Here is a 26,263-nt window from a genome sequence, read left to right on the forward strand (position 1 = left end):
TTTTTGATTAGGGCTACGGCAGAGGCGGAAACCTGGTCGGAGAGATTCAAAAGATGGAGTTGCGGGGAGAGATGGGCACGGATTGGGGCGGTGACAACACGTTCAAGATAAACCCAACCACCTTGCTACCGATCTCCCTTCCCAAAAATCCACCTCTGAACAGGCGTTCAGTCACCTGCACTGAAACTTCCACTGCTGCTCTGTTCCAGTCTGTGTGCAACCCCATGGAATATTTTGCTACGTTTCAGGTGCTACATTAGTACAAGTAGTTGTCATCGAGCATGAGAGGGGTGTGTGTCTGTTTACACACACACGTGCTATTGTGTTAGCTTTGGGTGTGTGTATTTCCATTTCATATCATCCCTCCCCTTTCTCCTCGCTAGCCTAAATTAGCTGCTCAAAACCCGTAGAGAAACCAAACAAAAATCACTTAGGACATTCCCACAAAAGTCTATTTTCTCACACTCGTCCGAATCACGTGTCGACAATAAAGTCTCAGGTTTAGTCCCCACCCTGAATTGAAAATTTCAAAACTGAGATTGATCGATTTTTGTTAGGCAAGGGTATTTAGGGTGACGGAACCAAGGCGGGTAGATGGAGTTAAGATACAGATCCCCTACGACCGAATTGAATGGCAGAACAGGCTCGAGGGGCGAGAAGGCGTACCCCTGTTCCGATATGACCCTTGGGCCGCAGTAAGGCATGCTACAATTACCCGCAACACCCCCAGGCCAGGGAAGAAGAAACATCAGTCAGGGCTCCTTGTTCCTGATGACAGTGAGGAGGGGATCGGGCACTGCTCTATAATAACCCAACAATCACGCGATCACAGGATAAGAAAAAAGACTTGCAATTATACAGCGCCTTTCACGATCTCAAAACCCAAAGCACATTACAGCCAATTAAGTACTTTTCAAGTGTTGTAATGTCGTGAATCGCAGCAACCAATTTTGCACGCAGGGAGGTCCCGTATAAATGCAAGTTAACGTAGTAAAATGTCCTAAGGAGCGATTATCAAACAAAATGTGACACCAAGCCGCATTAGGAGATATCAGGACAGGTGACCGAAAGCTTGGTCAAAGAGGTAGGTTTTTAAAGAGATTAATGACCAGATAATCTGTTTTAGTGATGTTGGTTGAGGGATAATTATTGTCCGGAACACCGGGGAGAACTCCCTGCTCCTCTTTGAAATAGGAACATAGGGATATAGGAACAGGAGTCGGCCATTCAGCCCCTCGTGCCTGCTCCGCCATTTGATAAGATCATGGCTGATCTGTGATCTAACTCCATATACCTGCCTTTGGCCCATATCCCTTAATACCTTTGGTTGACAAAAAGCTATCTATCACACATTTAAATTTAGCAATTGAGCTAGTATCAATTGCCGTTTGTGGAAGAGAGTTCCAAACTTCTACCACCCTTTGTGCGTAGAAATGTTTTCTAATCTCGCTCCTGAAAGGTCTGGCTCTAATTTTTGGACTGTGCCCCCTACTCCTAAAATCCCCAACCAGTGGAAATAGTTTCTCTCTATCCACCCTATCTGTTCCCCTTAATATCTTATAAACTTCGATCAGATCACTCCTTAACCTTCGAAACTCCAGAGAATACAACCCCAATTTGTGTAATCTCTCCTCGTAACTTAACCCTTGAAGTCCAGGTATCATTCTAGTAAACCTACGCTGCACTCCCTCCAAGGCCAATATGTCCTTCCGAAGGTGCGGTGCCCAGAACTGCTCACAGTACTCCAGGTGCGGTCTCACCATGGTTTTGTATAGCTGCAGCATAACTTCTGCCCCCTTGTATTCCAGTCGTCTCGATATAAAGGCCAGCATTCCATTAGCCTTATTGATTATTTTCTGCACCTGTTCATGACACTTCAATGATCTATGTACTTGAACCCCTAGGCCCCTTTGGATATCCACTGTTTTTAAACTTTTTACCATTTAGAAAGTACCATGTTCTATCCTTTTTTGATCCAAAGTGGATGACCTCACATTTGTCTACATTGAATTCCATTTGCCACAGTTTTGCCCATTCACCTAATCTATCAATATCACTTTGTAATTTTATATTTTCATCTACACTGCTTACAATGCCACCAATCTTTGTGTCATGGGTAAATTAGATGAGACTTTCTATGCCCTCATCTAAGTCGTTAATAAATAGTGAATAATTGAGGCCCCAAGACAGATCCCTGCGGGACTCCACTAGTCACATCCTGCCAATGTGAGTACCTACCCATTATCCCTACTCTCTGTCGCCTTTCGCTCAGCCAACTTCCTAAGTCCGTACTTTTCCCTCGATTCCATGGGCTTCTATCTTAGCTAACAGTCTCTTATGTGGGACCTTATCAAATGCCTTCTGGAAGTCCATATAAATAACATCCATTGACATTTCCCCCGTCCACTACTTTAGTCACCTCTTCAAAAAATTCAATCAGGTTTGTCAGGCACGACCTACCTTTCACAAATCCATGCTGGCTCTCTGATTAACTGAAAATTCGAGGTGTTTAGTCACCCTATCCTTAGAGACTCCAACATTTTCCCCATAACAGATGTTAGGCTAACTGGTCTATAATTCCCTGGTTTCCCCCTCTCTCCTTTCTTAAAAAGCAGAGTGACATGTGCAATTTTCCAATCTGGAGGGGCAGTTCCTGAATCTAGAGAACTTTGAAAGGTTATAGTTTGGGCATCTGCAATGTGCTCACCTACTTCCTTTAAAACCCTGGGATGGAAACCATCTGGGTCCTGGGGATTTGTCACTCTTTAGTGCTATTATTTTCTTCATTACTGTTGCTTTACTTATGTTAATTTTATCGAATCCCTGTCCGATTCAATATTAGTTTTCTTGGGATTTCCGGCATGCTATCCTCTTTCTACTGTAAATATTGACGCAAAGTAATCGTTCAACATGTCCGCCATTTCCCCATTGTCAATGACAATATCCCCACTTTCAGTTTAAGGGGCCAACACTGCTCCTGACCACCCTCTTTTTCCTAATTTAACTATAAAAGTTCTTTGTATTGGTTTTGATCTCCCTTGCAAGTTTCTTTTCATACTCTCTTTTTGTAGCTCTTACTATTTGTTTTGTGTCCCTTTGTTGATTTTTCCCATTCGCCAGGATCTACGCCATTTTTTGCCTTTTTGTATGCCCTTTCCTTATGTCTTATACCGTCCCTTACCTCTTTAGTTGTCCATGGCTGCTTTTTTTGGCAAGTAGAGTTCTTGCCCCTCAGGGGTATAAACCGATTCTGTATCACGTTAAATGTTTCTTTAAACATTTCCCACTGATCATCAGTTGTTTTACCCATTAACAGATTTGCCCAGTTTCCTGTGGACAGTATCTGTCTCATCCCATTGAAGTCGGCCTTACCCAAGTCTAGAATCTTAGCAGCTGATTCACTTTTTTCCCTTTGAACTCGATCATGTTATGATCGCTATTGGATAGATGTTCACGCACAGTTAAGCCGTTAACTAAATCTGGTTCATTACTGATTACTAAATCTAGTATGGCTTGCCCCCTTGTTGCCTCTCGGACATACTGCTGTAGAAAACTATCCCAGACACACTCAAGAAATTCACTACCTTTCTGACTGTTGCTAGTCTGCTTTTCCCATTGTGTAGGTTAAAGTCCCCCATTAAGACCACTATGCATTTGCTACACGCTTGTCTAATCTCTGCATTTATACAATCTAGCACTTCAGAGCTGTTGCCAGGGGTCCGATACACAACTCCCACAATAGTCTTAGATCCTTTCCTATTTCTCAATTCAACCCATAAGGTCTCTGTTGGCTGCTTACCTCTCGTTATATCCTCCTTTATCATTGAAGTGATTTCATCTCTAATCCCCAAGGATACTCCTCCCCCTCTTCCATTTTCCCTATCTCTCCTGTAGACCTTATAACCCGGTATATTTAGTTCCCAATCCTGATCATCCTGCAGCCATGTCTCAGTAATAGCTATCATGTCATACCCTCCAATTTGAATTTGAACCTGTAGTTCATTTAATTTATTCCTTATACTCTGTGCATTTGTATACAGAACTCTTAGTTGGGCCACACACCCTAGCCTGACCTTCAGCTTTGATGCTGGGTTAAATCGCCTTACGCCTTCTAGTTTTCACTTTATCTGTAGTGTCTATAGTGCCATGGGATCTTTTACGTCCACCTGAGGGGGGCAGACGGGGCCTCGGTTTAAGGTCTCATCTGAAAGATGGCACCTCAGACAGTGCATCACTCCCTCAGTACTGCACTGGGAGTATCAGCCTAGATTATGTGTTCAAGTCTCTCGGGTAGACGCAAAAGATCCCATGGCACTACTGGAAGAAGAGGAGGGGAGTTCTCCCTGGTGTCCTCTCCAATATTTATCCCTCAACCAACATCACTAAAACAGATCTCTGGAGTGGGACGAGAACCCACAAGTTTGTTCTCTCTCCAGTGAGATGGACGCTTTCCATGCGACAGATTTCTTCCTGCGCTGCCTGGGGTGTAACGCTGCTCTGGGCTAGCCGGCTGCCTAAGGAAGCCTCTTTGTCCCGTTTTGTCCTCCCCGGCCGTCCTGTGGTACCTCTTGCGTGAGCAGGCTATTCAACTGGAGGAGGCATCACAGCCAAGACTCACCGCTATATTGCCACCATGCAGGTTTTCCCTCCCTAGTGCAGGGGCAATTGTCGTGCCCAACCTTCCCTCCCCCCAGCCGAAGTTGAGATTAAATACAGCACAGGGCAGGGATAACCAGAGAACCTCCTGGTCCTCATTACTCCTGCATTTACATAACACCTTATGTCATTGAAATTTACGAAAGCACTTTGCAAGAATTACTTTTGTCGGCAAACCTGGCGATGTGATCATCCACCAGCTAATTTTCTTTAATGGCACTGGTTGAGGGAAAAATGTTGGCCAGGACACCGGGAGAACTTCCAGCTCTTCTTCGATCTTTTTACATCCATCTGATCAGGCAGATGGCAAAGGACGGCACCTCCAACAAAGCAGCACTCCCTCAGTACGGCACTGAAGTATCAAGTGGGGCTTCTCAATCAGGCTACCAAACCGAGGCAAGCTGCCACAAATACATTTTACTGAATTTAAATAATATAACAGCAAACAATTTGCAAGTAAATATCTTAAGCAAATTTATTAATTTCCCTACACACAAATTAAACTTTTGGATTTCAAACATATATACAAAAATATAAAATGTGAAAAAATAGGTTTAAAAAGTTGCTACACAACTTAGGAAAAAAATTGATCGCTACAAATCTTGATTGATCGATAGGTAATCAGTACACTCCTCTATACAGATAATATGTATATAAATCTCTATATAGATTCTGTATATATCTCTTTAGTTAATATTAACTCAAACAATTACTTGACTTGATTTTAGATTCATAAAATGTATATAAAGAGGGTTTTGGCAAGAGGAAGATTTTGAGATACTTCGAAACAGAACAAGTATATTTATTTACACTTAATATATACATAGTATACTTACAGCAAGTGATGTTATAGCTCAGATGTGGGTGATTTCACTCCCTCTCGGACTTCCATTGATAATTATTTGTTCTCAGGTAGCAAACCGGGCTGCACATGGCAAGTATAAATTCACAGGGGGCTCTGCCTCAGCAATTCCTAACTATAAAAATAAGGCTTCTGATTTTTAGGGTCTAAACCTAATAATTACACCTCCCCCACCCCTCCGAAGAATGAATTCTAAAACTAGAGTGCGACCTCTTTAAACTCAAAACATAATCGGTGTCCTGCAAGCTGAAATGAGGTCGTATGATAGAAAGATTCCAGGCATCCACCGATAGGATTTGTGTCACCTTTGCCGAACAGGTCATTCCCGCTCCGATTCGGCCCCCCGGTGTCCACATTGCTACGACTTTCTGCCATACCCCATTAAACCCAAAACTTTCCAATTGGAAAGGTAGTTTTATTTTTGACTTGAGGAAGCACGGATTTGAGCGCAGTTAATATCACCTGAACTTTTTAACCTGTTTGAGGGAGGGGGAGACCTAAAAGAAAAATCAGGAAGTCCAACTACACTCAGTACTGGACCATTACTGGCAACACGGTGAGGAGGAGAGGGGTAAAGGTCATGGGACTGTACCATGCCTGCACTTCATGCCTTCAGACCAGGCGTAATACACTAGGCAGTAACACTGGGTGCCCCAACAGTGCACACCCCTTTAATCAAATTCCATATTAAACACTGTGGACTGCGTGGGGGCAAACAATCAGCAACAAGTCAAATGTTTTCTTAAAAAGAGCTTAGTGATGAACAGCATTTCGATCAATTGCTGTACAATACACCCAACAGGTATAGATTTTCCCCACCTCCCCCATTATCTCCACTTCTCTCCCTAGTGTGTTGACTCATCTTAAGAGTACCGTTTCACAGATGCCAGGCACACTTTAATGGTCACTCTGCAAGGGTGAACCTGGCTGGCTATTTGGCTGTGGCGAGCATCACGTGCAGGCCCAAACCTGTCTTCACCCCACTGCTCCGATTTGACCTTCCCTCAACCAGGGGATGTAGAGGGCCAACTTGAGTATCCCTTAGTGAAATCCGATAACACAGACCGGGGATTGAACTGAGGACATTCCCGGTCTGTACGGCTCAGTCCCACATTAAACAAATGAAAAAGGGGGAAGAAAAAAAAACATGCATTTATATAGCGCCTGATCACTCAAAATTTCTCAAACACTTCACACAATGAATTTCTTTAAGCGCAGATGGATGAAGCTCATATAATTATATATATATATATTTTTTTTTAAAAGAACAGTTTAAAAATCAGACAATTACTTTTTATATAAAAGCACCCAGGATTTGGATGGTGCAATACAAAATGCATTACTTTAAGCTGCCAATTAAGCATAGTAAGTCCTGGCATTTAAGTTAAACAGAAAGAAGAACATTCAAGGGTTGGAGAGGGCTGGGAAATGGGATTGCAGTAGATAGCTCCATTGTAAAGCTGGCACCAGCAGAACCAAGGTGGACCCACAGCCTCCCACTGTACTGAAATTTCAATTAAAGTGAAACGCTTATTAGGGGCTCGGCCGCAAGATTTGCTGAATCTGTTATTTATGGCATGTACACGACTGCTGAATACCTGCGTGATGATTCCATAAACACGCAAGTGTCAAAAAGCCTGTTTTGGAAAATTTGTTTCATGCTGTCACTAAACAAGAAGCTTTTCTTGGCAAGGAGAGGAGTTGGAAAAATATTTTAGCGCTGGACTCCTGCGAATCATCGCTGCATCCACAAAAAGCCTAACCGGGAAAAACGGGAGAAAAATGCACAAATTCACCAAAAAAAACCCAACAGAACTGATTCCTACAGAAGAGATTTTAGCAGAGAAAAAGAAAAAAAAACAGGAACGTTTTGGAGATCTGAAATACACAGAACATGCTGGAAATACGCATCAGGTCAGTCAGCACCTGTATCGAGAAAAGACAGGTTATCCTGCGGGCACAGCCTTTAGCAGAACAGAATGATAGCTGAAGCTTTAACCCATCCTTCCTCTTTCAGATGCTGACAGAATTGTTGTACATTTCCAGCATTTATTTCAGATTTGCAGTTTTTCTTGATCTACGAGTTGGAGTCAGTGCCAGAAGTGTGACGAACCACCACAGAATATTTCCATACTTCAGTTATCTGCTCACACAAGCAAAAAAATTCACCGAAACGTCCCATTAGTATGGTCAGCCCAAACAAATGGAACCAACAAGCTTGTTGCTTTGATGAAGACTACATGGACTCTCAAATAAATTTAAAACCTTGGAAAAAGCAATCACGTTAAATCTATAAAAGTCACTTCTGCCCAGAAACACAACACATTATATAAGGTATACAAAGTATCTTGTGTCTATCTTAAAAGCTTTCCGTCTAGTACCCATGTGTCTTGGTTCTTCTCTCTCTCTCTCCCCCTCCCCCCCTCCCCCAGTTCTGCTCCTGTGCCAGTCCAACCCAACTCAGCTCGGCGATGAACAGGGCAGAAGGCCCCCCACCCCCCTCAACTTTCATTCTTTTGTACCGTGGATCCACACCCCGACACGTTGCCCAGTCTCACGATGCGCACAAACCACCGTTAGCTTCCATGCTTGTTGCATCCCATTGTGGGGGTGGGTATTCTTCAGAGTGAATTAAAAAATTGGTAACGTTTCCACACCAGCTAAGGCACAAAAATAAAAGGGCAGAAATGGTACACCACAACTCATCCCCAAGTAACAATCATTAGTTAGTAGCAGACAGAAGAAAAAATGGTTTTCCCTCCAATTTTCTCCATCTCTCCTGAGGGCATCAAGACCCCTCAGCAAGGGCAGCACCTATCCTTCAGTCCCTGGCCCAAATGGCTATTGTTCATGTGTTAGACTTCACAGCGAGTGTTGGCAAGCTATTTGACTGCAGATGACCCCTGCTTCCTGTACGTACACACACCAGGAGTGTCTGCGACTCACTTATCAGGTAGAAGGTTCACCAAGTACAAATTATGTTACAAAATGCTATGAGCATCTGTGACTGATCTGGCCACACCGAGCATTCATTCCATTTTCATGACTTGAAGAGATCCCCATCAGACACATGGAGCTGGATTGGGTACAGGCACAGACACAGATATAGGTAACATGCAAGCAGTGTTGCCCACGTACAGGAGAGGACAGTCAGTCATCCAGGTCTAATTGGATACAGGCACAGACACAGAAGAGGAAATAGAGCCAGCTGACTACAGGCACAGACACCAACATTTGTCTTGCAACAGTGGCAAGAATTTTCTTTTCAAACTTGCACCATGCCAAATATGATTTATACAATAAGACATCATGAACAAGCAGCTCACTGAAGCTGGATAACGTAAGCTACTCCAGGCAAGTTGACAGTTCTGATCCTGCCTCTCATACACAAATACCTATGATCTGCCAGCACCTCATAATTCTTTCTAACTATTTGATGGTGTGGTCTCAGTGACAGACACACAATACTCCCACTCAACCAGTACCATGCTTGCTATACAAAGAAGGTGAAACCTGTGGCCGCTGATTGTGTCTTTTCGGGGAATCCGAGATTGGTTTGGATAAAGGAGGAGCCCATTTCTTATCATTCCAACATCCCAACCCTACAGTCACCCCATTACAGCGTCTAGTTGTTTCTTAAGAGTCCAGTATCTGGCCTCAGTCACACTTAAAGAAAAAGACTTGCATTTCTCTAGCGCCTTTCATGACCTCAGGATGTGCCAAAGTGCTTTTCAGCCAATTAAGTACTTTTTGAAGTACAGTCACTGTTGTAATGTAGGAAACGCGGCAGCCAATTTGCACACAGCAAGATCCCACAAACAGCAATGTGATAATGACCAGATAATCTGTTTTTTAGCTATGTTGTTTGAGGGATAAATATTGACCAGGGCACCAGGGAGAACTCCCCTGCTCTTCTTCCTATAGTGCCATGGGGTCTTTTCCATCAGTCTGGATTATGTGCTCAAGTCCCTGGAGTAAGTCTTGAACCTGACAGACGTGAGTGCTATCCACTGAGCCATAGCTGACTGACAACCTGTGCAAATAAATGTATGCTGACCTCTGTCCTAAATTTGTCCCTCACGCCGAGTCCTCTTGTCCCATTGCCTGAAATACCTGAAAGTATCGCAGCGACTGTTGGAAACGGCACAAAACATGGGTTCACAACTGGTCCAGTCGGGGCTGGCTGCACACTGACCATAGCTGCTCTCACTGTTTGTCTCCACCAGAGATTGCAGGGCTCTGCTTCAGCATAGCTCTCCTGGACACTCAATATTAAACAGCTAAGGCATCTGTGATGCTTTGGAACGATCCTGTTTTACAATATAGTATCTATTAATAAAGTACATTCATAAAAGCCTCAACCTACATTTCAGTCCCTCTTCGCCAAGCTGTACGGAAAATCCAAGAGCCAGTGCCCTAATTGGGGATATCCCAGGAATTATTCTCAACCTGTGCTGGGTTAGCTCCTCTCAGTTGAGGCAACATTACTTCAGTTATGTGGAGAGACAGGTTGTTCTCCTTAGAGCAGAGAAAGTTAAGGGGAGGTTTATTAGAGGTGTACAAAATTATGAACGGTTTCGATAAAGTGAATGAGGAGAAACTGTTTCCACTGCCTGGAGGGTCGGTTGCCAGTGGACAAAGACTTAAGATAATTGGCAAAAGAACCAGAGGGGAGATGAGGAGGAATTCTATTACACAGCGAGTTATGATCTGGAATGCACTGCCTGAAAGGGTGGTGGAAGCAGATTCAAAAAGGGAATTGGGTAAACACTTGAAAAGGAAAAATTTGAAATGCTATCAGGAAAGAGCAGGGCGAGTGGACTACTTGGATAGCTCTTTCAAAGAGCCGGCACAAGCATGTGGGGCCGAATGGCCGCCTTCTGAGCCGTATGGTTCGATAACAGGGGTATTGCAATTGGCAGGAGTGCCTGTGGGAAGAGGGGGAAATAAATGGTAAGCTTTCCTGCTCTGCATTGCTATCGAGCCCTTAGTGGAAATGCACATGTATGGACACTGGGCGAGGACAGGATTAGACACTGCATTTGGCCAACAGTACACCGACCCCCACTGTCAAGGTTCACACATGAAGAATACCCATTTCTTTACTGTTGTAATATGTTCTATGTACACCTCCTACACGGGACTTGACGGATTCCACACCGCTCTGCTGCCCGGATTCTTAGAAAAGCTGCTCTGAATGTTTCGAAAGGCACTCCCTCATCGGAGTGATGTTCGTCAGCATGAACGCAGGGTAGCAAAGTGCCGGCAGTCACACCAAGCATCAACCTACGTCACCAGATAATAAATGGTCCCACTTACAGTTACATCATTTACATTCCTTCAACACTAGCTGAAAATATTTCTTTGCTAGGCATCAAACCCTTTGAATTTAGTTTCTTTCACTGTGTTCTGCCAGTGAGCTTAAGTCACCTCACATGATACCAGATAATTACTGATGAGAAAGGGAATTTGGCTCGGCTCAGCTCACACATATCTACTGTCCTGCCCTCCACCCCCCCACTCACACGCAAAACTGGCTGAGATTCCCACAACGATAGGGGAATCAGATTTAGCACCCCATTTTAATACAGTCCGTGTTAATTCATTGATCTGTCTGATTTAGATCAACGTGTCTGCAGATTTGTAAAATGGGCTCTTTACACCCCACAAAAAGCTCCTGGATCTCAAATCAGTAGATTCTCTCCCTCCCCACCCACAAAATTTCTTCCTGAAGGCACTGACTAATACAATCCTTTCTCATCAACTACTCATGCACATTTGCCAGCTGGATAGAGATCAGGAATGGGAGCCCTCGCTGGTTTTCCCTCTTTTGCAACAGACCGGGGATTGAGCTGACAAACCTCAAAGTCAGTTTTGAGCATCCTCGCCTCCCCTTCCAGTTTGGGAAGAGGGTGGAGATGGCAAAACATGGGTCCGACTCTGCACTGTACATTAGACTGCCCATTTCATAATGCTAGGAACGGCCACTGTTGAGGATTTATCACTTATACGCAATAGAAAGTTGCTTAAACATTGAATGCTGACAGGTCCAGGGAAATTCACGTCCCTGCACTTCATTAAAAATTCAGCTTTCGCACTGCGACGCTGAAACAAACATATTACAGTAATAAATTCACTTTAGCATCATGAGTATCTGTATTATGTATCCTAAACTATTAGAACAAATGTTTAAATTAATATGGTTGCTTACCTCATCTTTCTTCCCCCTTCTCTATTTTCAGTATTTAGATTCTATTTTTAATCTAATCTCTTAACTAAGACACCCTATTCTAAATGTTCTTCTAAATGCAATTTCCTTTACCCCATTCAATTTCCAATTCGAAGTCGAGACGCACATTTGTAAAATTGGCCTCCGATCGAGTGAGCAGAAGATTGAGTCATGCCAGCATAGACCCAAACAAGTAGATGTGTGACACACAGTCATAGAAAGGAAGGCTTGCATTTACATAGCGCTTTTCATGACCTCAAGACGTCCCAAAGCGCTTTACAGTCAATCTTGAAATGCAGTCACTGTTGTGATGTAGGGACGGGATACGTCAATAATCAGGTCTCACATTGTATGTGGCCTCATCACGCCCAGAGATAACCACAAGCTCACAATCTGGCTTTCCCCTAAAAGGAGCGTTTCAATCTCAATATGGCCATTTTGTGGGGTGGGGGAAAAGGGGAGGAAATGGGTGCAGAGGTCACTTTCCCATACGATTTAGGGGTGCTTTCTAGGTGTGACACAGTGCCGACTAAATGCTGGACCTTCTTGACCTCCCAGTGGGATAGAAATGATAGAAACTGCAATATAAACTGTACAAAATGCAATATTCTTATCAAAAGTAGCTGTCATGATAAGTAAATATATTATAGCAAATCGTATGACTAAAAGTGGCTTCTATAGGCACCATACAAGCTTTGTATATACACATCATTTAAAAAAATGCCGACTTTCCACTGACAAAGATAGAGAGTTGAAAGAAAATCAGCAAAGGATGCAGTTTTACACAAGTTATTTCTTTCTACACAGACCAGTCTTAAAAGAGAGAGGGGCAGAGTGATCTGGTGAAAGCCCCTTGTCCAAAACGGCCGGCCTAACAGGAGCTCGTCTGCAGCTGGCTTTCCGTTATTAGCGAGGTGATGGAAGAAGGGTCGTACGCGCTGTCGAACTCGTCATCCGTGCTCAGGTCGTCGTCCCGTAGGCCCACATTGGTACGTGCGTTCTTGCGCCTGTGGAGTGAACACAAAGGTGGGAGGGCAGTTACGGTCAACGGCATTTTCACAGGATGCGACGGGAGGTCATTCGGCGCACCGGAGCCATCTATCTGGGGAACGTAGGGAAGGCCATTCAGCCCCTCTAGCCTGTTCCGCCATTCAATTAGATCATGGCTGATCTGTATCTCAACTCCCTTTACCCTCCTTGGTTCCGTAACCCTTAATCTCCATGCCAAACAAAAATCTATCAAATCTCAGTACTGAAATTTTCAATTGACCCCCCAGCCTCAACAGCTTTTTTGGGGAAAGAGTGTTCCAGATTTCCACTCCCCTTTGTGTGAAGAAGTGCTTCCTGACATCACCCCTGAACGGCCTGGCTCTAATTTTAAGGTTCTGCCCCCTTGTTCTGGACTCCCCCCACCAGAGGAAATAGTTTCTCTCTATCGACCCTATCAAATCCTTTAATCATCTTAAACATATCAATTAGATCACCCCTTAATGTTCTGCACTCGAGGGAATATAAGCCTAGTCTGTGCAACCTGTCCTCGTAATTTAACCCCTTTAGCCCAGATATAATTCTGGCGGGTCTGCGCTGCATCCCCTCCAAGGCCAAAATATCCTTCCTGAACTTAATGGGGGTTGGGGGGGTGGAAATATCTTGAGCTCTGTCAGATCATCACACTGGGCTTTCACTACCCCACACCCATTCCAAATGTTGAATGTTCTTCACATTAAATTCTTCCCATCACTTGCAAATGGACTGTTTTTAACCAATGAACTCGTACTTCAGAAATACCAGGTCTATCCATGCTATTTAATATGAACATTCTAAAAACCTTCCAAGTCAGAAGGTCGTGGGTTCAAGCCCCGCTCCAGGGACTTCAGCACATAATCTCGGCTGGCACTCCCAGTGCGGTACAGAGGGTGTGCTGCACTGTTGGAGGTGCAGTGTTCCGGATGAGATATTAAACTGTGGCCCTGTCTGCCTGCGAAAGTGGCTGTTGATGATTCGAGAACACTATTCAAAGAGGAGCAGGGGAGCTCCTGGACAATATTTATCGCTCAACCAATACCACCAATATAAAACAGATTAACTGGCCATTTATCTCAATGCCGTTTGTGGGATCTTGCTGTGTACAAATTAGCTGCAGCATTTGCCTATAAGACATGAGACTGCATTTCGTAAGTAAGTCACTGACTGTGAAGCACTTTGGGATGTCCTGAGTATGTGAATGGCACTGTATGAATGCAAGTTCTCCTTCTGAATGGACTCCTGGACCCAACAGTGGCTTAACACCATACTCATTAAAAGCTTTTAAAATTACATTAATTCCGTGCAGCAAGTTTGTGCTGGGGGGGGGTGGAATATTTTCCAGTTCAAACATCTAGAGTCTGCATTAGTGGACAAAAGTAGTGTTTTTGTCCCATCATACAGCACAGGAGGCCATTTGGCCCATTGTGCCTGTGCTGCTCCTTGAAAGAGCTATCCTCCTCCAGTATTTATCCAATTCCCTTTTGAAAGTCCTGCGTCAAACAGGGGAAAATGTACGTTACATATTTCAATAAGGCTTTAAATAGGTCAAATGTTTAAAGATGGGCTTCAGCGAGCTGCAGCATAAATGAAGTCCCCTTGCCTGTGTTATGGGAGTAGTCAACACACCAAATTGCCTAGATGCACGCAAGTTTCAACAGAGACCGCTAGTCTTCGGTGCTAGTATCACTAACTATATTTAGAAATACCATCGGTCAAAATTCATTTTGTAGCTGGACGTGTTTCTTTGAAATAACAACAACATGCTATTAAGTGAATGCCATGCCACAGGGCTTTCACTAATCCCGTTAACACATTAGTCTGGCCGTAACCAGTTACAAAACCAAACGATTTAACATTTCATGCGTATTGGGTGCTTTCCCCAAAATCTTAACGCACAGAAAGATTACCATTCTGGTTTCAGTGGGACATGCAAATGAGGAGAAATCACATACTTGAAAGCATCTCTATCAAGTTTAAAGAGTAAAGGGCAAGCAAACAGTAACCGGTTACCCGACAGCAGCCAGGTAAGCTTACTAAATTCTTGTTAACAGTTTTTAAAGCAGTGGACAGAGCAGTGATCTATGGAGGCGCAAATAGCACTATTGTTGGAAGCTTGAGGGTCAGTTCGTGCAAGGAGCCGCAGCACGGATCCACGTGAAACGGATTTAAAACAAAAACTTACACCGGCTCAGTCTGCTTCTCGTTTATAGTGGAGCTGCCTGGGGAAAGAAACAGGCGGTGGGGTGAAGAGAGTTTAAACTTTGTTTGATGTGCCGGAATAAGAGCCGGTGTCCCCACGGCAGCTCTTAAACTAGAAATGGGCGACAAGTTGATTTATTTTTCATAGCAATAGGAGAAGGCCGCTCAGCCCTTTGAGCCTGTTCCGCCATTCCAATTAGATCATGGGTGATCTGTATCATAGCCAGTCATAAACTGGGAAAGATTATAGAAATTTCTACCCATTGTAAAAGTAAATAAACAAGCCCTCATCATCTTGAGGGGACCCTGGCATATTTTAATTCAAAGCCCACTAGATACTTCATAACACCCATGACAGCTCATTGATAAAGTCACTGTGTAACTAGGTGCACAGACCAGAAAGTCACAGGGTCAATCCCTGGTTTGTGGTAAGTGAGATAATCTCTGCCAGGGTGGTACAACTACCTAAAGTTCCGTTGAGCTGGAGACACGGGGCGAGGAACCCTTTCTTATTCTCCAATGACCCCTGCTGGAAAGTGCACGTGTGCGGGCTGTGAGCGACAGGATTGTGACGCCCTCTGCGGTTAAATAGCCCGCCAACACTCATGTCTGGAGAATGGTCACTTGGATGAGGTGCTGGAAGGCTATTTGCAGCTGTGGAAACTGTACTCCAGCATGCGACAAGTGTCTTCGGGAGAGCAGGGAGTAATATTGGAGAGACAAACGTTCCTTTATTCAACGCTGGGGGGAGGGAAAAAAAACAACACCCAGCACTTTCCTTTAAACTGCGATTACGAGGAGATGACGGCACTTGCAGGTGGTGCAGCTGTATTGCTGCTTCAGCCTGATGTGCTGCTGCAGAAGGCACAGATCAGCTGCTACCTACAGGGAAAAATTAAACCCTTCTTGAAAAAAAAAAGATTCTCAGGATCTGGCAATGCCAGATTTATTGCTCATCCCTAGTTACCCTAGGCAGGCGATGTCCCTTCAGAGTATCAATTTAAAAGTAAAACCACACAGCTGAAGTCGCTCCCCTTTTAGCAATGAGAATCGTGAATCTCCAGGTTCCAGTGGGAGCGACTGCACCATGTAAACCAGGATTTTGAGGGGGGGGGGGTGGGGGGGGGGGGAAAGAGAGGAAAGAGAGAGAAGAAAAGGTGGGTCATGAGTCCCTGCTCGAGATTTCCTGGGACCCATCTTAAAGAGGGCAAGTTGCTGCCAGGCAACATTCATTCGATCTCAAGGGAGCTGCATCGGTTGGGACCAGGCCTCCCGTTCCAACTGCAACCCGTTAGAGGAATAAAGAAAGAATAAAAGTGAGATACAACAAAAAGTGCCAATAAAGTTTATATCCCTCGAATATAATAAAACTTGGGACGATTTTATTGCCTAGTACTTGAAATGATTTACAGCATCTGATGCAAAGTTTTATCTGGTGACCAGTTGTTAAAACACAGATGGAATACAAGCTCATATGATGTAGTACCAGACATGTGATAGCTCCAGGTGCTACACAATCATCTATTAAACTCCTTAACTACACTTCCAGTAAACAAGTCACACATGAGCTGAAACAGACTACTTACTATAAAGACAAGCAGGCATTTAGGAACAGGAGTAGGCCATTCAGCCCCTCGTGCCTGCTTTGCCATTTGATAAGATCATGGCTGATCTGTGATCCAACTCCATATACCTGCCTTTGGCCCATATCCCTTAATACCTTTGGTTGCCAAATAGCTATCTATCTCACATTTAAATTTAGCAATTGAGCTAGTATCAATTGCCGTTTGCGGAAGAGAGTTCCAAACTTCTACCACCCTTTGTGTGTAGAAATGTCACCCTATCCTTAATTATAGACTCCAGCATTTTCCCCACAACAGATGTTAGGCTAACTGGTCTATAATTCCCTGGTTTCCCTCTCTCTCCTGTGCAATTTCCAATCTAGAGGGGCAGTTCCTGAATCTAGAGAACTTTGAAAGATTATAGTTAGGGCATATGCAATGTGCTCACCTACTTCCTTTAAAACCCTGGGATGGAAACCATCTGGGTCCTGGGGATTTGTCACTCTTTAGTGCTATTATTTTCTTCATTACTGTTGCTTTACTTATGTTAATTTTATCGAATCCCTGTCCGATTCAATATTAGTTTTCTTGGGATTTCCGGCATGCTATCCTCTTTCTACTGTAAATATTGACGCAAAGTAATCATTCAACATGTCCGCCATTTCCCCATTGTCAATGACAATATCCCCACTTCCAGTTTTTAAGGGGCCAACACTGCTCCTGACTACCCCCTTTTTCCTAATTTAACTATAAAAGTTCTTCATATTGGTTTTGATCTCCCTTGCAAGTTTCTTTTCATACTCTCTTTTTGTAGCTCTTACTATCTGTTTTGTAACCCTTTGTTGATTTTTCCCATTTGCCAGGATCTGCGCCATTTTTTGCCTTTTTGTATGCCCTTTCCTTATGTCTTACATTGTCCCTTACCTCTTTAGTTGTCCATGGCTGCTTTTTTTGGCAAGTAGAGTTCTTGCCCCTCAGGGGTATAAACCGATTCTGTATCACGTTAAATGTTTCTTTAAACATTTCCCACTGATCATCAGTCCTTTTACCCAGTAACTGATTTGCCCAGTTTCCTGTGGACAGTATCTGTCTCATCCCATTGAAGTTGGCCTTACCCAAGTCTAGAATCTTAGCAGCTGATTCACTTTTTTCCCTTTCAAACACTACATTGAACTCGATCATGTTATGATCGCTATTGGATAGATGTTCACGCACACTTAAGCTGTTAACTAAATCTGGTTCATTACTCATTACTAAATCTAGTATGGCTTGCCCCCTTGTTGCCTCTCGGACATACTGCTGTAGAAAACTATCCCGGACATACAAGAAATTCACTACCTTTCTGACAGTTGCTAGTCTGCTTTTCCCAATCTATGTGAAGGTTAAAGTCCCCCATTAAGACCACTATGCATTTGCTACACGCTTGTCTAATCTCTGCATTTATACAATCTAGCACTTCAGAGCTGCTGCCAGGGGTCCGATACACAACTCCCACAATAGTCTTAGATCCTTTCCTATTTCTCAATTCAACCCATAAGGTCTCTGTTGGCTGCTTAACTCTCGTTATCTCCTCCTTTATCATTGAAGTGATTTCATCTCTAATCCCTAAGGCTACTCCTCCCCCTCTTCCATTTTCCCTATCTCTCCTGTAGACCTTATAACCCGGTATATTTAGTTCCCAATCCTGACCATCCTGCAGCCATGTCTCAGTAATAGCTATCATGTCATACCCACCAATTTGAATTTGAACCTGTAGTTCATTTAATTTATTCCTTATACTCTGTGCATTTGTATACAGAACTCTTAGTTGAGCCACATACCCTAGCCTGACCTACAGCTTTGATGCTGGGTTAATCGCCTTACGCCTTCTAGTTTTCACTTTATCTGTAGTGCCTAAAGTACACTTTCTGCTGCTCTACGCTTTTCCCTTTCACTTGTTCTTGAACAACTGTTTGTACTATTTGTGTTGTAAATTTCCCCTGGGTCTTCACCTCTCTTGCTGCTCTCAACTTTGCTCCCTTCTGACTCCCTGCTCAGGTTCCCATCCCCCTGCCACTCTAGTTTAAACCTTCCCCAACAGCACTAGCAAACACCCCCGCGAGGACATTGGTCCCGGCCCTGCTCGGGTGTAACCCGTCCCGCTTGTTAGCGGCGAGTTTATGGCAATAATATAATTTTATAGCTCTGCTGATATTCATAAGCCAACCATTCATAACCGAAGAACCACTCAACTGCTTGTAACCTCCCCATCTCTTACACGGTACATGAAATGCTCATGAAAGAGGCTCTCTCCCCATCGCTGGGTCTAGTCTTTATCACATCGAATACGGTAAGGGCACCTCTGCACTTTCCTCTCTCAACCTTCAAGTTTGCAGTCCTCTGTGGATTGAAATGGAGACTCGCACGGTCATGATCCCCATCTCCTCATCTTTGAGCACCTCAAAAGTGGGGAACTCCTCAGCTCCTTTAATCTTCCCGGCTTCCTAAAAATTTACAGGCTTTTATAATCCAAGCTGCGCGTCACCGTAACCACTCGACTTACTCTGCGTTCTCTCCCATTTGTTTCCGGCTGTGGTCCTCAGTTTAATAAAGCTCCCCCCTCCGAATGGGGTTTCAGTCTGCCCACAAGCTCTCTTACCAGATGTCCTTTTCCAAAGACTTGATGCGATTCTGCAGCTGCTCGTTGACCTCGTGCAGCTCTTCCAGCTCCCGCAGGCCTTTCTTCCTCGCTGTTTCCAGTCGCTCAATGTCCTCCTCTGCTTCATCCACTTGTCGCTTCAGTGCTTTCACTCGCAAGGTCAGCTACACAGAGAGAAAAAAAAAATCAACTTGAGGGATAAGCAACAGAAGTTACTGTAAAATGAGTTATTTTTACAAGCCTAACATTCATGAATTTTAATACTTGTTACGAAAATACAACTGAACATTTGTCACAATAATAGCCCGAGCGGTTTGCACATTAGGTGTGACGCCAAACCATCCAAAATCGCCCTATACCTCCAATTCACCTCATTGCAAATTAATGAATTTATATATAAATCTCTTATTTACCAATACATGGGATATTACAATATCCAACTATCATAAAGGAGTCACGCCCTGTAATGAGGATTTTATACTGTAGACTCTGAGCAATGACTAGTTCACTTCCCTCCTCTCTCCCTCAGCTTCTTGAACATTCCCTGCCCAACAGGAATGACGACAGACCTATTACTGGGCTTCCACTCACGGCTAAGAGTTCCAGAAAAGCAACATGGCACGGCCTGCCCTCCTATGGGACTTCCCAGTTTGGAACAGTCCAGTTTGAGGAATCCATGCTTACGTTTGTGTGCCGTCTTTTATGGCGTAACTTTTTGAAACAGCGGTTATTATGCTGGCAAACGTGGCAATCGTTGTGGGTTAGCCCTGTCCCACCAGTGCCAATGAGATGAGTAATGGGTTAACATGCTTTTGGTGGTGTTGGTTTAGGGAGCTATCTTGGCAGGGAAAGCAGGAGATTTTCCGACTTGTCTTTGAATAATGCCATGGGATCCTCGACATCACCAGAACAGGCAGTTGGGACCTCAGTTTAACATCTCGTCTGGACGACACTGGTGGATTAAGTGTTTAATCCACACCGGAGTGCAAGCCTAGATTACACACTCGAGCCTCCAACATTGGCTCGAACCCACACAATTCAGACCTAGAGGTGAGTGTGCTACCAACTGAGTCAAGCTGACACACAGGCGTGAAACTATATCCGAGTACACTGTGGTGCAGAACTTCAAGTTGATAAACCAGCACAACCTCTCCCCACTACCACCCCAGGTGGAGGGTGCCATGCAGGGTTAACTCCGGGTAAAAACTTTTCCGTCTCCCTCCCTCACAAAGCCACACCTGGTCTTTCTCATCGGACACCTGCTGCCGCTCATCGTCCAGCTGAATGGTCAGTTCCTTTACTTTCCTCTCCAACTTGCGGTTAGATGCCTGCAGTGCACTTCGGTCCCTGTTAATGGGAGGGGGGGTAAGCGGGAAGAGAAAGAAAGAGAGAGGAAAAAAAACAAGAGGGGAAAAGGATCAAGTCCTGATACAAATATTAGGTTTGAATTAAATAGTTCAAAAATAGTTTTCAGTGTAGAAAAGTGAGGCTTGTATTTATAAAATGCTCACATCTAGCAGAAATGTCCCAAAGCACTTCACATGTAAATGTTTCTGCCATTTCCCACACTGCAAGTTCCCATAAACAACAATCTGATTAATGATCAGTTAATCTACTTTTGGTGCTGCTGGTTGGAGGAATGCTGACCAGGACACCAGGGGGACTCCCCGTTCTTCTTTGCAGGATCTTTTAGCATTCACCAGAACCATCGGGACAGGCAGATGGGGCTTCGGTTTAACGTCTCATCCCGAAGGATGGCATTTCACAACACAGCAGTCTCTCAGTGATGTGCTGGAGTGCCAGCCTAGATTATGAACTCAAACCCACAACTTTCGAAGGCAATGGTGAATGTGCTAAACACTGAGCCAAGGATGAGGTACAGTACCATGTTTCACAACAACAAACCACTACAAACTACCTGTTTGTTCTTTAGGCAGTAATTACACAGCTTTCTTTCTCCAGCAGCAATGGATGCCTCAAGGTCTCACGTAATGACAGGGAGGAACAAAAAGACACTAGTGTGCAGTCTGTTTTGTTTTTTTTAAGAACACAGACAGGGAGGTTCATGTGAAGCAGGGCAAATAGATTCAATTTGAAGGGAGTAACATGTTTTCCCAACCAGATCTGAGGCCCGAGACAACCCACACTGAATTTTCCATTGGGACTGGCTGAGAACAGAAAATAGTTGGGGGGCAGATGTCAGCATCAGTCAACGCAGACTCAAAAAGTGGTGGCCACATAGAGAATCTACACAGCTACGCTCAATACACCAAGGCGGTGTCTCCATCCAAAACAAAAATCCCTCCTGCCCAATTTTCTTCTCCCCGATGCTGATTTTGACCGGGGTTTGTTTCTACGGAGCTTCTGGCATCGCTCCAAATGGCTGCTGTTCATCTGTGTGCGTTGACGGGGAGTGTCAGCAGGCTACTAGGGAGGGGGTACATCACAGCTGAGACCGAGCCCAACATTCACACCCACGCACTTCCCAGCTATAAGTCTCTGGACAGCGATCAGGAGCAGGAACGCAGGCTTATTTCCCTCTCCCTCTTCCACAGCCCAGGGTCACTGGGGCCAAACATGCAGCTCCTACAGAATTCGGCTAAGTCATTACGGACTGGGGATTGAACCTGGGACTTCCGCGTCTAAACGGGTTTGTATCACACCAGGCAGTGCCTTTAGTTTTCATTTGAGTGTGATTGTCTTGCTGTCGCCAGGTCGATGCATCAACAGTGGGTCACCGGCTTCCAACTGTCCTCTGGAGAGGGAGCAAATGTCTCTTGGGAATGATTAGCGTCAGCTTGGCTCAGTGGTAGCACTCTCGCCTCCAAGTCAGAGGTCATGGGTTCAATGCCCAGGACTTCAGCACGTAATCTAGGCTGACACTTCACTGAGGGAGTGCTGCATTGTCACAGGTGTCGTCTTTTGGATGAGACGTTAAACCGAGGCCATGACTGCCTGCTCAGGTGGGTGTTAAAGATCTTACGACACTATTTGAAGAATAACTGGGGCGCTTTCCCAGCATCCTGGCCAACATTTATCTCTCAAATGACACCACCAAAACAGTCATTATCTCATTGCTGTCTGTGGGACCTTGCTGTGCGCAAATTGCCTGCCATGTTTACTTACATAAAAACAGTGACTACACTTCAAAAGTAATTAATTGACTATAAAGCATTTTGGGACGTCCTGAAGATGTGAAAAGTGTGATATAAACGCAAGTTCTTTCTTGACTCTCCCCTTCTGTTCTTGCCATAAGGAAGTATCTAATCTGTGTGTTGCTTCTTGGTAAAATGACTACAATTGGGAATTCAGGGCTCACCCTACCTCAGCACTGAACAGTGGCCCTGGGGCTGGCATTACTTTTTTTTGTTCGTACCTTTCCTCTGACTGCAAGCGATCCTCCAGCTCCCTAATTCGAGATTCAAGCTGAGACAAGTTAGCATTTGGTTTCAGACTTCCTTCAGAGTTTGCCAGTCTGGCCTTTAGATCTTTAGTCTGCAAGACAAACAGAAATCAATGTTAATTGTAAGGTACGAGATTGGGTGAAGATTAAGTAGTGTCTGATTTGCATCTATTTCGCTCCCCCACCTCCCAATGCCTTCCCCCGTTTGTAGCTGCTTTCACATTTATAATCTGGGTCTCAGCAGAGTAAGCTACCAGAACCACACTCGTATATTTAATACTGTAATCCGCTATACCGTGGGAACCAACGTTCCGAGTACACGCAAGGCAGTCCGGGACACTCTGGCCAGCTAGTGTGTACAGTGTAGTGATCTCACTGGAGGTAAACGGAGACATTGGCGCTTGGTGATATCATCACCAAAACATACAGCCATTTACTAGCCCAATGATATGGATGGGATGAACCGATGGAAAAAACAGGTGTTCCTCACCACCAGTCTTAAAAAAAAATCGTTCAGGTTTAGGTCAATATGGCTCCCAGCTGCAGGAGCCCCAGTGGCTGAAGAATATAGAATCTTACAGCACAGAAGGCGGCCATTCAGCCCCCTATGTCTGTGCTAACAATAGCCTTGTGTCTCCTTGCTTGCCCAGTCTGGTGTAGAGTATGCTGGTCTCAAATAAATAAATCTGTTGCTTCTGCTCAGTGTCTCCCTCAGTGGAGCTGCCAATACCCGACTCCTTGGCAGGAAACGGTGCTATGGGTATCAGGGGCCCTCCCAAGTCTTTAAAGTGACCCTTCTTCATGCGTGAAGCTGAGCAAGTGCTGCCAGGCTAGCACTGCTCAGCCCAATGCTGTCCTCACTTGACACACACACACAGTTTCCAATAAGGATCACTGGGGCAAGTACTCTAGGTGACTTTAACCCAGAGGCCAACTGTAGCATCCCAAATGGCACCAACCCACTCAGCACAGATCGAACTTATCCATTACTGTTCTCTAAAGTTTAGTACCACACTTTTGGGTTGGTTGGGGGGGGGGTAAGAAATGGAGCGGTTCCATTTGGCCAAATTTAACACTAGCTACTCGAAATTAGATGCCCTATTTGACCCTGAGCTGAGTTTCCGACCCCATATCCATTCCGTCACAAAGAATACCGACTTCCACCTCCGTAACACTGCCCACCTCCGCCACCTGTTGCTGAAACCCTCATCTGCGCCTTCGTCACCTCCAGACTTGACTATTCCATTGTTCTCCAGGCCGGCCTCCTGACCGCCGCCCTCTGCAAACTTCAGCTCATCCGAAACTCTGCTGCCCCCTATCCTATCCCGCCCATCACCTTGTCCTCGCAGGCCTACGTAAACTCTTATAAACTGCACCAGTGTACGAGTCATTACCCTATATTTACAGCACATAGAAAGATGCAACGCTAATGTACTTTATACAGACTACAGTATAGAATTACAGAAATTTCAGCACAGGAACAAACCATTTGGTCCAGCGTGCTGTGCCGGCTCTACATTGGAGCAATCGACTCTAATCCCTGCACCCGTTAATATTTCTGTTCAGGTGTTTCTCTTTCTTCCATGGCTTCCATCCACCCTAGCTCTGCAACCTTCTCTTGCTCTTCGTCCCAGTTCATACCCTACTCTGGCCAGCTGCCCTGCTCCACCAACGGCGGCAGGATCCCTCAGCCCCCGACGCCACTGTGCTCTGGGACTGTGTCCCCCGGAAGCCTCCAAACTCAGCTCTTCCGTTCACCTTCCTTAACCTCCTGCACATTGCCCATCACTTCCCCTGCAAAGCACTTCCGTTACACGAAAGATGCTACATTAATCTTAACTGGTGGTGCTGCATCCTCCGCCTTGTGTTTGCTAAGTTAATTTTTCAAGGAACGTACCTGTCTTTCTAAAGAAATTTTATCACATTCCAGGTCCTGCCTCGCAGCCCTTTCTTGCATCAGTTCTCCTCTCAGCTGCTCGATCTGTTTGTGGGGGAGGGAGGGAAAACAAAGAAATTTTAAAAAAAGTGAAACATGTTCCACATCAATCTAATCCAGCGTGCTTATACTGTAACTCCAATACGAATGCTAGTTTGTACAAATCGAGGCGGCAGGGAGCCTGGAAATAATCAGACACGAGTACTGTTCGTAGAGACTCATGTATCTCCCCTGACGGGTAAGTGGGTTGTGGCACCGTCCGTTAAATCCTGGTCCTTCCCGAGCTATCTGATCCCAGGGAGGTGACAGCAACTTTATAACTGGCTTTAGAACCTCTGCATTGGGGGCTCCTGATCACCAACCACTGATCCCTGCCAGAAAGTGTGGAGCTGCAAAATATTTGGTGAGCACAGGATCAGGGTCAGGTGTGATTCTTCCCCCCCCCCCCCCCGGCCGCCACTGTTAAATAGCCTGCTGATTCTCTATCTAGTTTATTGCAGAAGACTTGACATTTGGTACCTCTATTGGGGGAGGGGGGGGCGGTGGCAGCCAGTGCCCAGTGTACCCGTGTGAAACTAAGCATTTACTGCATCGCATCGCAAGTTGAAGTTGCTGTGAAATGTAGACTGAGCAATCCTGCCTTGTGGCTCCACCTGATGGTGTGCTGGACCACCCAAAAAAGACAACAGTGCACACAAAAAGCCCATTCATGCTGCTATTCAAAGACAACTTTACAAAACACACACTGGGCTATTCAGATGCGATTCACCCACCCCTTACTGTAAGTGAGTTTCACACACACACACACATACACCTCCACTGGGACACTACATCTCCATTACAAAATCAATATAAATCCCTAAACAAGCAGAGCTGCCCTCATTTCAAAGGTCAGTGTATCCAGTCAATTCTAATATTGAATGAAGTGCATTACCAGAAGGAATTCAGTAAATCATGCTGGTGGACAAGGGTTTTTTAGACTATGACCAATTTAACCCGCAGAGAAACAAGCCCAATCATAAAATGTTCTCTTCCAGACTTGGGCTGCAGCTTGTTAAGTCACATAGGGAGCTACAGTTCATTTATATTTGTGTTTGTCCAACACGGTGACGACAGATAGGAGGTCACAGGCTGGAAGCAGAGTACCTTTCAACTTGAGACCCCCAGGTATCGCAGGGTCCGTGTCTCGGGTGACTCCACAGGATATACGGGTGAACCGCTATGCCCAGACTTTATGGGTATGAGCACCCAAGCAACAGACTCTCTTCAGCAGAGCTATGGGGGAAAGAGCAGGGGGCAGTGGGACTAATTGGATAGCTCTTCCAATGAGCTGGTACAGGCATAATGGGCTGAATGGCCTCCTTCTTTATGATTCTATGAAGTGCTACCACTTAGACGATCAGCCATGACAATTTTGAATGGCGAACTACAGATTTCAGCAGTGATTCAATACCCCAACACTGTCACAGGAGCAAAAACAGGTTTGAGCTGATCGCAGGCACCTGGGCGTTGGTCGAAGCAGCTCGAATCACTGAAGAATTTTGGCAGAACTTCTGACTTTTGAAGGGATTATAAATGAGTACATCACTATGTTTTTACCTCGCAGTGCACATTACACCGAGAGCAATTTATTGTGTAGTCAGTGGGATGTTAATGTGGTGCAAGTATTTGGGGGAAAAACTACCAAATTAGCTATCAGGTGAACTTCACGGTTTTTCAAGGCAATGCATAATTGAGCGAGATCGGATCAGG

At 44.8% G+C, this 26,263-nt stretch overlaps 1 protein-coding gene across 4 annotated transcripts in view; it reads right to left on the reverse strand.

Annotated features, from left to right (window-relative positions):
* Nucleotides 1-5,143: 5,143 nt before the first annotated feature.
* The window catches only part of cgnb (cingulin b), an 84,996-nt gene continuing 63,876 nt past the window's right edge, over nt 5,144-26,263 (reverse strand). For 3 of the 4 annotated variants that reach the window (XM_067975967.1, XM_067975968.1, XM_067975966.1), the window contains exons 18-22: nt 24,473-24,556; nt 22,549-22,667; nt 20,411-20,519; nt 19,173-19,336; nt 5,144-12,754 (exon numbers count right to left, since the gene is read on the reverse strand). In XM_067975967.1, coding sequence (XP_067832068.1) covers nt 12,619-12,754; nt 19,173-19,336; nt 20,411-20,519; nt 22,549-22,667; nt 24,473-24,556 — 612 coding nt within the window. In that variant the 3' untranslated portion in view covers nt 5,144-12,618. Of the gene's footprint in view, nt 12,755-14,955; nt 14,993-19,172; nt 19,337-20,410; nt 20,520-22,548; nt 22,668-24,472; nt 24,557-26,263 lie in introns of all 4 variants that reach the window. The other variant, XM_067975969.1, reaches the window with a different exon arrangement.

The sequence above is a fragment of the Heptranchias perlo genome, chromosome 44 (genome assembly GCF_035084215.1).
Source record: "Heptranchias perlo isolate sHepPer1 chromosome 44, sHepPer1.hap1, whole genome shotgun sequence".
NCBI lineage: Eukaryota > Metazoa > Chordata > Chondrichthyes > Hexanchiformes > Hexanchidae > Heptranchias > Heptranchias perlo.